This window comes from Nannobrachium achirus, assembly GCF_963921795.1.
Source record: "Nannobrachium achirus genome assembly, chromosome: 3".
Taxonomy (NCBI): Eukaryota; Metazoa; Chordata; class Actinopteri; order Myctophiformes; family Myctophidae; genus Nannobrachium; species Nannobrachium achirus.
The window spans coordinates 24,060,923-24,077,433 of NC_137812.1; the positions used below are offsets into that span (position 1 = coordinate 24,060,923).

At 41.9% G+C, this 16,511-nt stretch overlaps 1 protein-coding gene across 1 annotated transcript in view; it reads left to right on the top strand.

Annotated features, from left to right (window-relative positions):
• Positions 1-16,511, top strand: part of LOC308282110 (uncharacterized protein) — a gene marked incomplete at both ends in the record, with an annotated part of 102,034 nt that overhangs the window by 75,914 nt on the left and 9,609 nt on the right. Inside the window, 13 exons of the mRNA XM_080722454.1 lie at positions 477-530; positions 803-856; positions 3,606-3,713; positions 4,166-4,219; positions 4,779-4,832; positions 5,799-5,852; positions 6,649-6,756; positions 7,270-7,323; positions 8,072-8,125; positions 8,722-8,829; positions 10,362-10,415; positions 11,204-11,239; positions 15,354-15,651. Coding sequence (XP_080578580.1) covers positions 477-530; positions 803-856; positions 3,606-3,713; positions 4,166-4,219; positions 4,779-4,832; positions 5,799-5,852; positions 6,649-6,756; positions 7,270-7,323; positions 8,072-8,125; positions 8,722-8,829; positions 10,362-10,415; positions 11,204-11,239; positions 15,354-15,651 — 1,090 coding nt within the window. The remainder of the gene's footprint in view (positions 1-476; positions 531-802; positions 857-3,605; positions 3,714-4,165; positions 4,220-4,778; positions 4,833-5,798; positions 5,853-6,648; positions 6,757-7,269; positions 7,324-8,071; positions 8,126-8,721; positions 8,830-10,361; positions 10,416-11,203; positions 11,240-15,353; positions 15,652-16,511) is intronic.

A 16,511-nucleotide genomic window follows, 5' to 3' on the forward strand; every position in this document is an offset into this window, starting at 1 on the left:
CCCGGTCTACCAGGAGAGAAGGGGGAGAGCGGTCATGGAGGACTCATGGTAAGCATTCATCCTGTCACACTTCCATCCTGTTTATCCTGCTCACACTGTTCTGTTTTTGTCTAAAACTAAAAAATTTGAAACAGGGGGGGAAAAAAACCTGGGTACCAAGGCATGTCAAACTTGTCGAGCCAGACTGTTGCCTCCCACAATTTTTTAAATGAAAGATTAATCACGATTACACATTTTCATCATTGGCCAGTACTACTTTTTATACCGGTATTTCAATACAACCATTTGATTGCCAATATGAATTAAAAACAATTTGCCAACCAGCTTGCATTATGTTTGTGGAGAAAAGAAGTGGAAAAAGACAAACAACAGGAACATTATTTTGTCGTTATAGCAACAGTACGTACACTAGTAAAGCATTTTGTTTGAGAACCACTGTCACTGTGTAATCTCAAATACTACTTACCTGCTTTTAGGGTCCACCTGGACAACAAGGCCCTTCAGGTCCCCAGGGACCCTTTGGGGGACAGGTAAGTCCAACACATGTTTCTCAGTATTCATCATTCAGTCGTTCATATTATTTATTTTGTGACGAATGTTTTTATAATGTTTAGCCTGATGATAGGTTCTTGATTTACCTATGATCGTAGATTACTGAGGCACTACACTGTCTCTATGCATGCGACTGCTAAATGCCTGAATTGTAAAGTGTGTGTGTGTGTGTGTGTGTGTGTGTGTGTGTGTGTGTGTGTGTGTGTGTGTGTGTGCGTGTGCGTGTGTGTGCGTGTGTTCTGTGATCCAGGGTCCACCCGGTCGACCAGGGATGATTGGAACAGGAGGCATCGTAGGAGAGAAGGTGAGGGACCTGGAGCCTGTCATTGTTCCCCTATTAGTCCTGCCGATGGAATGAAGGAAATGTACCGTAATTATACAATTGGAAAATAATAAAAGTAAATAAAAGTATCAAGCCCTAACGGCGAGAAGGTCGCAAACAACAGAGCTTCTAAATACGGCACACAAACACACACAGAGAGACACACACACACACACAGACGACAAACCCATGTGAAAGCCAATCAGCGACGCGTCACAGAGCCATGTGAGTGAATGTTACACCCAATATAGTGACCTGCCTTCATGGATTAAATGGGAAGGGGGGAACTGAAGTTGATAGGTAACCGAATGTTGTGTATTAGTGTCACTCACTCACTCACGGACACAAGCGTGCATCACAGACATGAGTTTGACGTGTTCATACTAACTGCGACCTGAGGGTTACAAACATACACATATACACAGTAGCCTACTGCAGTGGTTCTCAAACTTTTTGGGCTTCAGTACCCCCTTTTCCTGATTGCTGAATCCAAGTACCCCCTTTAATCCAGTGACCCATACAAGTCTGTAACTCTGACAGTGTACAAATGGAACCAAATGAACCCTAACGGGTTCATTTGGTTCCATTTGTACACTGTCAGAGTTAAGGGGAGACCTTGACATTTGGTAGTTTGAGAAACACTGCTCTAATCGACAACATTTTGAATAGAAAATACTGACAGTCCAGTTTTTATGTAAATATTTTGAAAATAAAACTAAGTAGTCTGTTTTCTATTCAGTTACAGTAAAATTCATACTTAATTTGGTTTAAAGCTACGTACTGTATACAGAGAGCAGCACGTTCACATACATTTGTCAATATTTTATCATTAAACATAACAGTAAAATAATTGTTCCCATTTTCTCTCAAGTACCCCCTGTAGTACCTCCGCGTATCCCTAGGGGTACACGTACCCCCATTTGAGAAACACTGGCCTACTGAACTTATTCAAAAGAACTTTCAAAAATGTTTTTAAAGGTAAACAATAGGGTCACATCGGGGGTAATGAATGCGGATACCAAAGCCGAACATTCAAATAATGGCCAATATATCGGCCGAGCGGATATTGGTCAGTAATTTCTATTAGGCTCTAATGACAATGTTTAAATAACAATTATTATGCGGGTGTCCCTCTCTCTACCTCTCTCTCTCTTTCTCTCTCTCCTTTTCTGTCTGTCTGTCTGTCTGTCTGTCTGTCTGTCTGTCTGTCTGTCTGTCTGTCTGTCTGTCTGTCTGTCAGGGTGAAGATGGAGAGGGTGGAGATCCAGGGCCAGTTGGTGTATCAGGAGGAGGAGTGAGTTGTTTTTAGCATCATCATCATCATCATCATCATCATCATCATCCCAGTAGCATTTACACTCTCACCCCCTTCCCCACGGCCACGATTGTGTTTACATCACACCAAATCGTTGAAACCTCTTATCTCCATATTCTAACTATATGTGTTTATTTTTTGTAAATTAACAATACCCAACTTTACCACAGCGTCACACAAAAGTATCAAAAGTAGCAGATCCACAAGACCAAAATGTGGTGCGAAGCGACTGGTTTTGAGCTGCTACTTTAGCTATTTTTGCATTTGAATCCGGAAAAGTAACAGTTTTGGACATTATGAGGTAAGGTTTCCACCCGAGAGAAGAAATAGACATTGCGCTGCAACCGCCATGCCAGTGCCAGAGTGTAACACGATTCCAAACCTAGGAGTCGTTTGTAAAACGTATTAGGGACTATGTGACTTTCAGTCTGCACGGTTGCACTCATTCTGTGGGAAACACTGCTGCTCTGCCATTACAGTATTTCTCTCTTCTAAAATGAGTGATAGTTAAGTACCGGAACAACCTTCTGGCTCAGGCAATAATGATCAAGGAGTGAGGAAATATCCAATCCGAGGTTTGATAGATAGACTCAATCATGTGTGTCATTTCCAAATGCAACGGTAACAAAACAGGAAATTCACAACTTTGGACCATTCAAGGCAGTGGTGTTTCTGTTCACTGCCTGAAACTGTCAATTCAGTTCAATTAGCCAGTAGCTATGCCCCTCCCAAAAAAGCTTTTGTCCAATGCTAGCTTAGAATAACTTCCTGCTTGCCAAGGTTTGCCTTGGCAACAGCCTTGGCAAGCTGCCGGTTGCTAAGCTAGCATTGGACAAAAGCTTTTAGGGGAGGGGCATAGCTAGTTGGCTAATTCAATTCAATTCAATTCAATTCAGTTCAGTTCAGTTCAGTTCAGTTCAGCTCAATTCAATTCAACTGAGTTTCATTGGCATGTGGAAAATATATGTTTTTATTGCCAAAGCATGTGTCAAAACGTAATAAAAACAGTTTACGGAAAAAATGGAGAACAGCTAGAGGGAGTACAGCAGGTGTGTTGAACAGAACTATGTCACATTGCGTTGTTTATATACATGTTGGCATGAAGCTTTTTGAAACAAAGAGCAGCTATCTTTAGCAGCATTTTCCCAAAAACATTAAAATAGTATACGTACAAAAAGCCTCAGATTTAGAATGTGTTTAAAGGCTCTGTTTATATGTATGGTAGGTCCATGTCAGAGCTCCACTCTGTACAGATAGTGTTTATGTGCACACAATGGTCAGTAGTCTTTAGTTTTGTTGTATTTCATATGCTAACATTCTGTTATTATTTCAACAAATCTTCCTGCTGTGTTCGTTCTTACAGCACATGTCTGCTCTCCGTGTGGCTCACTCCTCACTCTTCTTTGTCTTCTTCAGGGAGAGAAAGGCGACCAGGGGGAGAAAGGAGACTCGGGCCCACCGGGAGCTGCCGGTCCCCCGGGGAACAGGGGGGCCCCAGGGGAGGACGGACCCAAGGGCAACCAAGTAAGGAAGTAGGGATGGGACGACATGAAAACTTCATGTCACGATTATTTTGACCAAAGAAATTGCGATTTACGATATTATCAAGATAAATCAAAATCTCCCAAAATCCATTATCCTGGGGCGGAACATTTGCTTGTAGATCGGCTATTTATTGGCTAAGAGATTTGATAGAGAGTGAAAAAAAGACTGTATCAAGTACGTTATTTCCAGGTCTGTTTGACGGTTGAGGGTTTAAGTGGTACCAGATAAATTGAAATCTCCACAATAGGATAATTGTGAGTGTTTTTATCACGATAAACGATAATAACGATTTTTGTCCCATCCTATATGGAAGTCTCTCAGCAATGTATATAACATGAACCTCTCCATCTCTGGGCAACAGGCGCTGTCCATACTACACTATTATCACTACATAGTATACATCTCTGTCTCTTTCTGTCTGTGTCTAACAGGGTCCCATTGGTTTCTCAGGGGACTCAGGACAGCCAGGGGAGGCCGGACCAAATGTAAGTGTCTCCTCATCACCTCTCTATCTCCGTTCTCCATTGTCGTCACACTATCAGTTTCTCTCGGTTGAAAAGCAGTCCCAGACTGACCGGCATACAGAGTGCCTGCTGGTGCCGGAAAAGCTTTAAATTGTGTTTTCAAATGTCTCTCTAAGGTTTAGTGACGTCAGGAAGAGGTCCACCCTTCTGACTCACTCAAGCTCTGTATTTAAAGAAATATAGCTACTTTTAATTTAACTGTTAACAGCAGAAAGGCTTCCAGAGTATTGCAAATACTAGCTTGAGGCATTTGAGGCATTTGCAATGTACTTTTAAATACCAATATTATTATTATGATGTCATGATTGTTCATACATGGGCAGCAGCTTTTTTCAGTAGTCATATCCATATAAAGTTTTTCTTGTTTTCCTTTTAAAGCAACTAATAGTGTTGATGATATGTACTAGCACAATATGTTTCCTACATACCTCTAAATGCATTGTGCTGAAAAACATGCAGTCACCCCATGGGTTTAAATAATAATAACCCATACCAACTATTTCCCGTCTTTCCTCATCAGGGCGTGGATGGTTTGCCCGGAGTTAAGGGAGATGCTGGAGACTGGGGAAAAGCTGTAAGTTCTCCTCAATCTACAGTATATCCCATGGAAACACTAGACCAGTTTGTTCATTCAAAAGGAATATTCAAGGAATGTTCAGATTATAATACCTTGACGTGACTTGATGGTGAAAAGTATCGTAGTGTGAAACCAAACCAGTTGATAAGTACTATAGCCTGTGACATATCATTTGCATGCAAATAACTCATTTGGACAGTCTCTCTTCTCACTATAGAGTTTCATTTGGACAGTCTCTCTTCTCACTATAGAGTTTCATTTGGACAGTCTCTCTTCTCACTATAGAGTTTCATTTGGACAGTCTCTCTTCTCACTATAGAGTTTCATTTGGACAGTCTCTCTTCTCACTTTAGAGTTTCATTTGGACAGTCTCTCTTCTCACTATAGAGTTTCATTTGGACAGTCTCTCTTCTCACTATAGAGTTTCATTTGGACAGTCTCTCTTCTCACTATAGAGTTTCATTTGGACAGTCTCTCTTCTCACTATAGAGTTTCATTTGGACAGTCTCTCTTCTCACTATAGAGTTTCATTTGGACAGTCTCTCTTCTCACTATAGAGTTTCATTTGGACAGTCTCTCTCCTCACTATAGAGTTTCATTTGGACAGTCTGTCTTCTCGGTTGATAAGTCTGTCTTCACAGTAAAGGGAGCACAACTTTGGAACTCTTTGCCTACAGATGCAAAACTAAAGACGGATGGTAACCTGTTTAACAGAAGAAAACAGAAGTCAACTGTGCTACTATGTCTACTCTTGTTTCACAAGATAATTTATTGGGTCTGATTTTGAGGATGTTAATTATTACTATCATACATACATATATTCTTCTTTTTTTGTACTTGATTGAGTGTCAAATAACTAAACTAAACGAAACTAAACTAGATGCCACCAAGTTAAAAGTTAACATGATGTTATTATTATAATAATTATACTGTTGTACATGTGTTTTGTTTTGTTTTCTCCAGGGACCACCTGGAGCTTCTGGGGAACCCGGACCCACCGGACCACCTGGACGAAGGGTGTGTGTAGTATTCTATTTGTGTGTGTGTGTGTGTGTGTGTGTGTGTGTGTGTGTGTGTGTGTGTGTGTGTGTGTGTGTGTGTGTGTGTGTGTGTGTGTGTGTGTGTGTGTGTGTGTGTGTGTGTGTGTGTGTGTGTGTGCGTGCGTGCGTGCATGCGTGCGTCTGTGCGTGCGTGCGTGCGTGTGTGTGTGTGCGCGTGCGTGGTGCATGCGTGCAAAGGTATATACTGTATGTACTAATGTGCTATACTAATATAGGAGAAAGAACGAGCAGCAGTTTAACATCTTTTCAAATGTTGTTTTTCTAGGGCCATTTGGGGAAACAAGGAAAGGATGGAAAGGCCGGAATGAAAGGTTCAAAGGTGAGTGTGACAGACAGACACTTGGGTAATGTCACACAACACAGAATGCTGTTGTAGTTTCAATGTATGTTATTCATCTTTTGATATTTTAATGTTTAGAACGATGATTATGTTCATGGTTTACCTATGGTCCTAGATTATTGAGGCACTACACTGTCTCTATGCATGTGTCTACCTTGCTTATGTACGTCGCTCTGGATAAAGAGCGTCTGCTAAATTGTAAATTGGTACTGTATACAGTACATCAGCAGCACAGCTGAGCATAGCAGCGTGGCGAGACACTGCACAGCATAACAACATGGACCTCGAGTGCGACGTTGCTCTTGTACACCAGATCCACTATCAACTATTTATCGAGCAAACCAGAGATGATTTTGTGGCTTTTCGTATGAAACAACCTGTAGACTTTAGACTCTCTCTGTGTGCGCCTCAGGGTTCTCCAGGACTGGAGGGTCTCGTAGGGAAGATGGGCCCCGTGGGGGCCCAGGGGAACCATGGGAATCCTGGGCCCCAGGGGTTAAGAGGGATCCCCGGCTCTGCGGTAAGTTGAAGTCAGCTGAAAATGAAACACTAGTACAGACAGACAGACAGTCTGTCTGAATCTTTTCTTATTCTTATTTTTTTTGCCAAATAGTACATATAAGGTACAATATAATTTGACAAGCCGTAAATGTTTTACAGTGTTTCCCAAACTGTGGATCGGGACCCATTTGTGTGTCGTGGACACATTTACACGGGTCCCTTTATTCTTTGTGTCCTACAGTACATTTCGTTTTTAATAATTATTATTTAAAAACATTTTCAAAAAGCCATCCCAAAATGCAAAAATTGTAAAAACAAATTCTATAATCTTTTTCCGTACTTTCACGAAGAAATAAATGAAAAATCTATGAAATTCCATAAAATAGAAAACAAACACCTACATTTTGTTTTGGGTTTTGAGCCAAAACCTTTGGGAAAAACTGCTGTACATCACTTAAACAATGACTTAAATTTGATACATTTTCTGATGATTGACCTCTAATGGTATAATGTGTGTCTCTGGCTACCACAGGGGGAGCAGGGTTTAAACGGACCCCCGGGCCAGACGGGACCTCCAGGTCCAATGGTAAGATGACATTACATACAGTAACATCTCATGTCTTATCCTCCACACCATCGTCTGGATAAATCACTACCGTCCAGTCCTGACAGGAATTTGTGAATCACTATTATTATTGATAATTAGGCTAAAACCATAGACTGTAGGGCGCCCGCTGGCCTAGCTGGTCAAGGCGCATACCACATACAAGGCTATGATGCCTGCTGGCGTCGCCGGTTCGATTCCCGATCCGGACGACCTTTGCCACATGTCATTCCCCATCTCTCTCCCAATTTCCTGTCAGCCTACTATCCTATCAAATAAAGGCATAAAAAGCCCAAAAAAACAAATCTTTAAAACCATAGACTGTAAAAGAATATGGACAAAGGGAACCATCAGTCACGTGACCCATGGTTTCTATAGACCTGTTTTTCTTTTGGCAAATTCGAAACGACTGCTATTGGCTGTAATCGCAGACCCAGAAGCCTATCCGACTTTATCGTGATTTTTTAAATGGATGGGACCACAATTGCACTAAACGCATATCTCGTGATAAATGAGAAAAGACTAAACTAGCGATTGAAAACATCATGAAAATGTTTACTATCGCGTTGTGCAGGGAATTTCATTTCAATTTCGAGAGCTCTCCCTTGCCTCCCGGCTACAACGCAACATTTCAACCTCACTCCACAGCAGTTGCTAGATGTTATACAGTAGTTAAGTTGACAAGACCTTTTGATTGACCTGGTTTCTAATGCCGTCTTCTCCTTCACAGGGTCCCCCGGGATTACCAGGCCTGAAGGGAGATCCTGGCAAGAAGGGAGACAAGGTGACACACAAAGCTCTAGATAAGGGGTTCTCAAACCTTTTTTTTGGCTCAGGGCACCCCTGAAAATAACCTTTTTCATCCACGGCACCCATGAATTACATTGTTACTTTACAGCACCTTACATTTATTTTAAATATGTAAATCTTTCCCCTTAGCCGATCTACAAGGCCCCCCTAGCCGATCTACAAGCTCACAGCGCATCACGTTGTGACGCGTTGTGAGCTTGTAGAACGTCTATTTTTGTTGAAGAGTCTTGGTGTAGTGTAGGCCGAAAAAGATCGCACCAAGTCTGTTTTACTAAGTACAAGATAAAATTCCAAATATTATCAAAGTAATGGAAACCGTGTTCTAGATTGTGATCTGCTGTAGATGCTTCTTGTGTGTGTGTGTGTGTGTGTGTGTGTGTGTGTGTGTGTGTGTGTGTGTGTGTGTGTGTGTGTGTGTGTGTGTGTGTGTGTGTGTGCGTGCGTGCGCGTGTGTGTGTTTATATAATGATGTACTGTACTGTACAAGACGAATTGTTCTGAAAGGACCATTGAATTGTTGATCAATACGTGTGCCATCAATATCTCAATACTTGTGTCTTACCTGTGCAGGGCCACGGGGGTCTGATCGGGCTCATCGGGCCCCCAGGGGACATCGGAGAGAAGGGAGACAGGGGACTGCCAGGGAACCAGGGTCTACAGGGGACCAAAGGAGAGGAGGTGGGCAGACCACCAATGAACTCACACACACATACTGTACATGCATACAGTACATGGATTAAAGTTGTCAGTCTGATGTCACGATTGATTTCAGTCACTTAGATTCCATAAAAGCCAGCATGTCTTCCATGGAAGCAGAGGCTATTTTCAGCTATTATTTCACGATTAGAGCAAGCCTTTGAAGTGGTCATACTAGCAATTATGTTTAGAAGCATCTTCAATAAAATGTTATTAGAGCCGGCCTGCTTGCTCAGGGGATAAATTGCATTTCGAGCTTGCAGATCTGCTACTGTTGATGCTTTTGTGTGACACTGTAGGTATGATCAAGTAGGGCGTTAGTTTAAAAAAAACAAAAACAAAAAAAAACACAAAAACTACGGATATGGAGATGAGAGGTTTCTGCCCGACAGCAACGATATAGTGAAATTATGATAGAAATTATGATAGCCAAAATCCCAGTCCATATCAAGTCTTGCATCACGATATGAATATAATATCGATATATTGCCCAGCCCAAGTTCCAAGCTTTAGGCCACGATCTACCCTGCCATAGAAACCTCTGTCTGTCTGTCTCTCTGTCTCTCTCTGTCTGTCAATCTGTCTCTCTCTCGCTTGCACGCGCACGCAGAGTGAGTAAACATGTCCACAATGTAAGCTATAACGTCAACAGCCAATGATCTGCTACTAATGAATTATTCAAACAGGCAGAAAGCTAAGGCATCCATCCTTTGAGGATCTCAGGGACAGTGAACCGGCACAGAGAGAGTTCAAACGGCTGAGTTGTAACTGACGTTGAGCTTTAAACGAATGTCAACGATAAAAAATACATCAAGTCGCCGGTGCACGCCGTTCATGCATGAAGCATATAATGTAACATTACAGAGTCAACCAGAGCACAACAATGTTCAAATCAGTGCTAAACCACTGTCTTCTTTTAAGCAACATGTATTATGTTCTGATCAGAGCCATATTGTGCTTTGTTTATACAGTATTATGTGCTCACAACGTGTCGCCTGTCGCAAGGTCATGTGCACATAAATTTAAAAAGATTTCTGTCATTCAAATGTCTCTGTAATCTGCAAAGTCTGATCGCTAATTCCTTTTCTCAATTATGTTATATCAACATTAGTCACTCAAAGGTTATGCTTCTAAATGTCAGTGTCGGCTTATCCTCACACTACTGAGTCCATTCAACTGCGTTCCCATCAGAGGGATTTTGAATCAATTGAGGATCGAGGCACACACACACACACACGCACGCACGTACGCACGCACGCACGCACACGCACACACACACACACACACACACACACACACACACCTGTGGAAAATTGGCCAATTGGCCAAATACAAGTGTCTCTTTAAACTCCACAAATTCAAAGATAAAGCACATAGGTACAGCGGCCTTACCTAGCCTGGTAAACCATCCCGGTCGCGTGAATTCACATCACCGGTCTGACCCCAAGCGCTGGGTGGGCTTTACATCACTGATTCTGACTATGATAACGTTGTGTTTGTGATTGTTGTTTCAGGGTCCCGTCGGTCCTGTAGGCTTTAACGGCCCACCAGGGCCCCAAGGTTTGTCTGTGAGTATAAACTCTGCTAAACCTCTGCTTAGAGACATGAGTGTCAACACACAGCAGTGTTCGTTTTGACAGCATATTTACTTGCGGCAGCAGAGTGCACAAGTACTGCGTTCGGTGTTTCTGTCGCGTATCTGTTCGCGTTTGCGCCCGTAGCCAATCAGGGACCAGCATTATTGGTGATTCACCATCAACAGCCAATGAGGGACCAGCATTCTTGGTGATGTCACCAACAACAAGTGCGCCCTGATGTATAAATAACAGGGCGCAAGTTGGCACCTCGACAGAGTGCGGTCTAGTTTGATAAAATTCACTTTCTTTTTAGTCATATTTTAGGCATCTGAAATGTTTTAGTTTTAGTCTAGTTTTAGTTGAGTAAATATAAGATTGTTGTCGACTGAATCTACAGTCTACGGAAACAGCAGATCTACAAGCTCACGACGCGTTGTGAGCTTGTAAATCAACACCCGCGCCAAACTTGAAGAATGACTTGTCTTTTAGTTCTACTGGATCTCTTCTCCATTAGTACCTTTTTATTTGTCGACAAAATTGACAGTATGTTTAGTGATAGTTTTAGACATCATACTTATTTTTTATTTCGTTTTTGTCAGTGAAAATAGGTTGCCGATGGACATTTTTCGTCATAGTTTTAGTGGACAGAATGAACACTGCTGCTATTAAAGCCTTGCTTATAGACACTCATGTCAACACACAGCAAACATACGGAGCACTGTTAGCTCTAGGAATGCTGCTCTGTCACTCATCTGTGTTTGTATTACTGTTTAACACAGGGTGCTGTTGGACAGAAAGGTTCCAAAGGAAATCAGGTAAGAACTGTGATATTCAGAATTATGTTGATTACAATTTACTATGTAGGTCTTTAGCAGACGCTCTTAATCCAGAGCGATTTACTATAAGCACAGTACACACAAGGTCTCAGTAATCTAGGATCATAGGTAAACCTTATTCATCAGTCTACTCTAAACATTATATCAAAACATAAATAATCCGTTCAATGAAACTATACAAACTATTGGATGCCAGGTCACCAAATTAACCTGGTATCTCTCTACATAGACAGAACCCTCGCTAAAAACCCCAGGACAAAAATCCACTCGTCCTAGACAATTTGGCCCTCAAACTGTGGAATAAACTCCCTGTCACACTTAGAACTGCAGACTCACTCCCTAGCTTCCGCCGTGGACTGAAGACTCACCTCTTCAGACTCCATCTAAACCCATAGCACTACTATAACACTCCCCTTCCCTCAATGACCATACATGAAGCTAGATAGCATTTTTAGGTTTTAGAAAAGTTTTTGTACTGATTAGGTGCGTGGTCGACCAATGTAATTTTTTTTCTAGATTGATATTCCTATGCATTGTTATATTGTTGTTGTTGATGTACTGACATATTATTTTGCTTATTATATTGATATATTACCTGCTAAGTCGCTTTGGATTAAAAGCGTCTGCTAAATGCCTAAACTGTAAACTGTACCTAACATGCTATCTAAATGACAATTTAACCATTTTTACATGATTAAGATATAGATTGGATTTATATATTTTTTGATTCATACACTGTTGCCAGCACTAATTGGTTAATTGACTCTGTGTGTGTGTGTGTGTGTGTGTGTGTGTGTGTGTGTGTGTGTGTGTGTGTGTGTGTGTGTGTGTGTGTGTGTGTGTGTGTGTGTACACGTGCGTGTCTAGGGTCCAATTGGTCCTAGAGGAGACACAGGAGGTATAGGTCCTCCAGGACCACCAGTAAGTTGTCCACACAGAGCCCAGGTGTACATTTAACCTACATAGAGTTTGCATCTGACTAACATATTTGAATTGGCTGTTCCTCCCCTAACAGTCACTTCTATTCTCCTTAACCGTCCTGTTGTCTGTGTCATCCATAACCTTCTCCCACGGATTAAAGTTCTCAGTCCCCACAACTGATTTTAGTCATGTTGCACAGTGAAAATAGCTTTTACAGGCTATTGATTGTAGACTTTATTAGAAGTGTGCATAGGAAAAGGTACAGTTTCATGACAGTACAGTTCACTGGTAAAACTAAAAGGAGATCTTTTCGGCTTAGTATGATGATAAAAAACCTGTACGGTTTTATACAGGTTTTAGCCTTAAAGTGTAGGCACCATGAAATTTGCCTTGTAAAACTGTTGACACATATCTCTAAAGGTCCCCCTAAGTATTTTTTACATATATTTGAGTCATATTAGTTTGAAAATACATAGTTACATTTGAGGTTTATAAATTAATAAGACCAACTGTGGCCATTTTGGGAAATAACTTCGGAAATAAAGTTGTCGCGTGAAAATGACGAAACCAAGAGAATCTCTCCTACACTCTTGTCTCGGTGAAATGCAAGCTAGACACGCCCATTTCTGCCCCCCCCCACCTGCCGTTTCCTTGTCAGCACGGCTGCACGGACTGACAGCGCAGCGGTGGAAGAAGTACTCATATTTTGTACTCAAGTAAACATATCAACAAGTAAAAGTATCGATACTACAATGTAGAAATAAACCGTTACAAGAAAATGTCCGTCACGCACTGTGAGCTTGTAGATCGGCTAATTTCAAATGGCCGTATATATAGTGATTAATGAATGGTTTGTAATAATAATTAAACAAAGTATTTTTAATAACTTTTTTAAAATAACTGCAGGGGAGTAAAAGTAGCCTACAATGATTTATTTTGAGATGAAGTGGAGTAGAAATAAAAGTACTGAAAATGTAAAACACTCCAGTAAAGTAAAAATAAATTGTAGGGTCCTACTTAAGTACAGTATCTGAGTAAATGTAGCCTACTTAGATACCGACTGCAGGCGAGCCGATTAGAAGAAGAGCTGGTCGCGGCTATCTCCGCCTCAAAGTACATCAATACTTGAGTAAATGTAGGCTACTTAGTTACTTTACACTCGACTCACTAGCAGGCTGCACATAGATGCGAGCGGGCGAGCGGCTCTCAATCTCATCCACTCACAATGATGACAAGCCTCGGTCCACTCACAATGATGACAAGCCTCGGTCAAAGTGCTTGGTTTAGTACTTGAGTAAATGTTGGCTACTTAGTTACTTTACACACAAGTCACGATCGTAGATGCGAGCCTAGATGCGAGCGCAAGCCTCGGTCAAAGTGCTTGGTTTAATGTTTTATTTTAACTCTATCTTCTAATTATTATTCACTTATCCTCACAAATAGTCGCCCTGTCAGGCTGTCCACTATTTATCTTATTTTGTCATGATGATTTGTCCCAGGAACGGCCCGGGAAAGAAAAGCTCCATAAAAATCACCGAGTCACAATGGCTTGTTCATCCCACACATGAACCTCTCATCGCGGCATGAACAGCGAACAGCAGCCGCTATCCACAAAGCCTGGAGCGAAGTCAAGACCCGCCCCTCGCGACTGTAGAAAGTCTTTGAATCGTGCGAGCTGTGCTTCAGCATGAATACAGCGAAATCAGTCAGGACAATTACGAAACATGACACAACGTGTGATAGCATACATATCGTTTGTCATCGTCGCCTGCAAAGTTATGTATTTACTGTATTATTAGGGTATATATATCGTAATTCCCACGGCCAATTCTCCACCGACTTCCATTGGGTCACGTGACCAACATTCCACAAGTGACACGCTGTTTCTGCTCGTCACTTTCCGAGGCGGCTGGGCGGTGCCTCGGGAGTTGAGACCTCCTTCTTCTGACAGCTCTGAATATTAACCCTTTCAGGGTATAGTTGCATTGGCAAATATTTTCACAATTATATCACAATTATTTGGAGACAAAGTAGAGCCAATTCTGTTACCCTTCCTTTAACAACCACTCTCATACATACATACATACGGTACATCGGTTATTATTTTAAGATTAGAGAATTTGAAGTGCTCAAACTATAGCAAATAGGCTCAGAAGTGTCTTCCATCAAATCTTAATAGTCTGATATTTCAGATTGTACAGATTTGTACAGATTGTGTTTAATTGTTTAGGAATCAGCACTATATGGCTCCTTTTCACACTGTTTCATAAATCGCACCTTAGGACTAGGTCATAATAAACATTTTCAGTTGTGAGATTTGATTTTGCTTTATTACACAGCTTGGTTGAATGCTTGTTTCTGATTGGTCAATCACTGAATCCAGCGGTGTGTTATTTTTTAATAATGACCGTTACTCAGTAACAGACCGCTGTCTAATCAAAGGCTCAGAGCACCTGGCTCATATCAATCATCCCTTCAAGGTGATAAAGACCCCTCCGCTATCACGTCGGCGTCTAATCACCCGGTCTGGGTTTTTATTTCTCAATTATGACCTGCTCCCCATTGATTATCCCTTGCTTAATAGGCCTAAAATTATTGGATGCTTTAACTATCAAAAAATAGCAGATATACAAGCTCACAGCGCGCTGCGAGCTTGTAGATCTGCTATTTTTTTTAAAGTTTGTGAAAATGTGTGCAAATCTTTGAATATATGTATTTTCAAAGCGAACGTTTGTAACTCAAATTTTGCTTCTGGGGGTGGTCCCTGGAACTAAATATTTTGAGATGGGGGTCCGTGGCTAAATAAATATCATTTTGGGGGTCCTTCGCATGAAAAGGTTTGAGAACCACTGACATATTAGTCTCTCAAGAACAGACTAACTGAGCTCCAGTTAAGTGAAAAGGACCTTTTCTTTGACGATGGCTAAGCCAGATTGCTGACATAGAAACATAGGTTTTTCCTTAGAAGGATTCAAAAGACACACATTTTCAGGATTTTTCAAAAATAGCAGATCTACAAGCTCGCAGCGCGGCACTCGGTGCCGCGCTGTGAGCTTGTATATCTGCTATTTTTCAATAGATAAAGCATAAAATAATGATACACAATAATGTGCACCCGTTCTAAATGGCTTAATCCATGCTTCCTCCCCTCCCCTCCTCTCTCTCTCCCCAGGGCCTGCCAGCAGTGGGTGTGCAGTCTCTCCCGGTGCAGGGCAGGATAAGGAGGAACCAGGTGGACGGCTCCATCCTGGAGGAGGACCAGTGGGTGCAGCGGGACGAGGCCGGGGCAGCAGCGGCGGCGGCGGCGGTGGAGGAGGGGGGGAAGGAGGAGCAGGGCATGGAGGAGGTGTTTGCGTCGCTCTCCTCCATGAGGGTAGAGGTGGAGGGGCTGCGGAACCCCCTGGGCACCTTCCACAGCCCCGCCCGCACCTGCAAGGAGCTCTACCTGCTGCACCCGGAGCTGCCCGACGGTAAGTGCATACCGTGGCGTAACGACACCCGTCGGGCTTTGGTGCAAGGTTCAAGTCGTACAGTCTGACATGTATGACTCCTCTCTGTCTGTTGGCCATGGATTAAGGCGTTCACCAAATATTCGAATATTCGAATATCAATGTCACTATTCGACGTTGTTCACCGAAGTCGAATATTCGCTTATTTTTTAAAATTTTTGTTATTGTTTTCTCTATAAGAAATATATAGTTTATAAAGCTTGGCTAGATAGGAAGTCATAAGAATGAGTTGCCAATGTCCCTTGGTGGATTTTGTTAATGCTCTATACCAGGGGTTCTCAAACCTTTTTAGGCCGTGACCCCCAAAATAAACATATTTGAACTGAGGACCCCCACCCTGACAAGCACTTGGAATTGTAGGTATTACATTTAATGTGACTCGGTTCCACAGATAAATATTGTGAAAATAGTAGATCTTTGCGAGGCGTTGTGAGCATGTAGATCTACTATTTTCACAATGTTCGCCTCTAGCTTACTTAATATTTGACAGTTTGGCCAGTCCTGTAGAATGTTCGACTATTCGAAGACTTTGAGGTCGAATAATTTGAATACTAAAAATCACTATTCGTGAATGCCCTACCATGGATCCATTTGTCTTGATCTATTTTTGATCGGTTACCTTCTGCATGTCTACCTATCTGTCTGTCTGTCTGTCTGTCTGACTGACAGAGTGTTTCTGTGTTTTCCTTTCCTTTCCTTTCCTTTCCTTTCCTTTCCTTTCCTTTCCTTTCCTTTCCTTTCCTTTCCTTTCCTTTCCTTTCCTGTCTGTCTGTCTGTCTGTCTGTCCGTTTCTAACTATGGTCCATTCATTGTGATCAGTG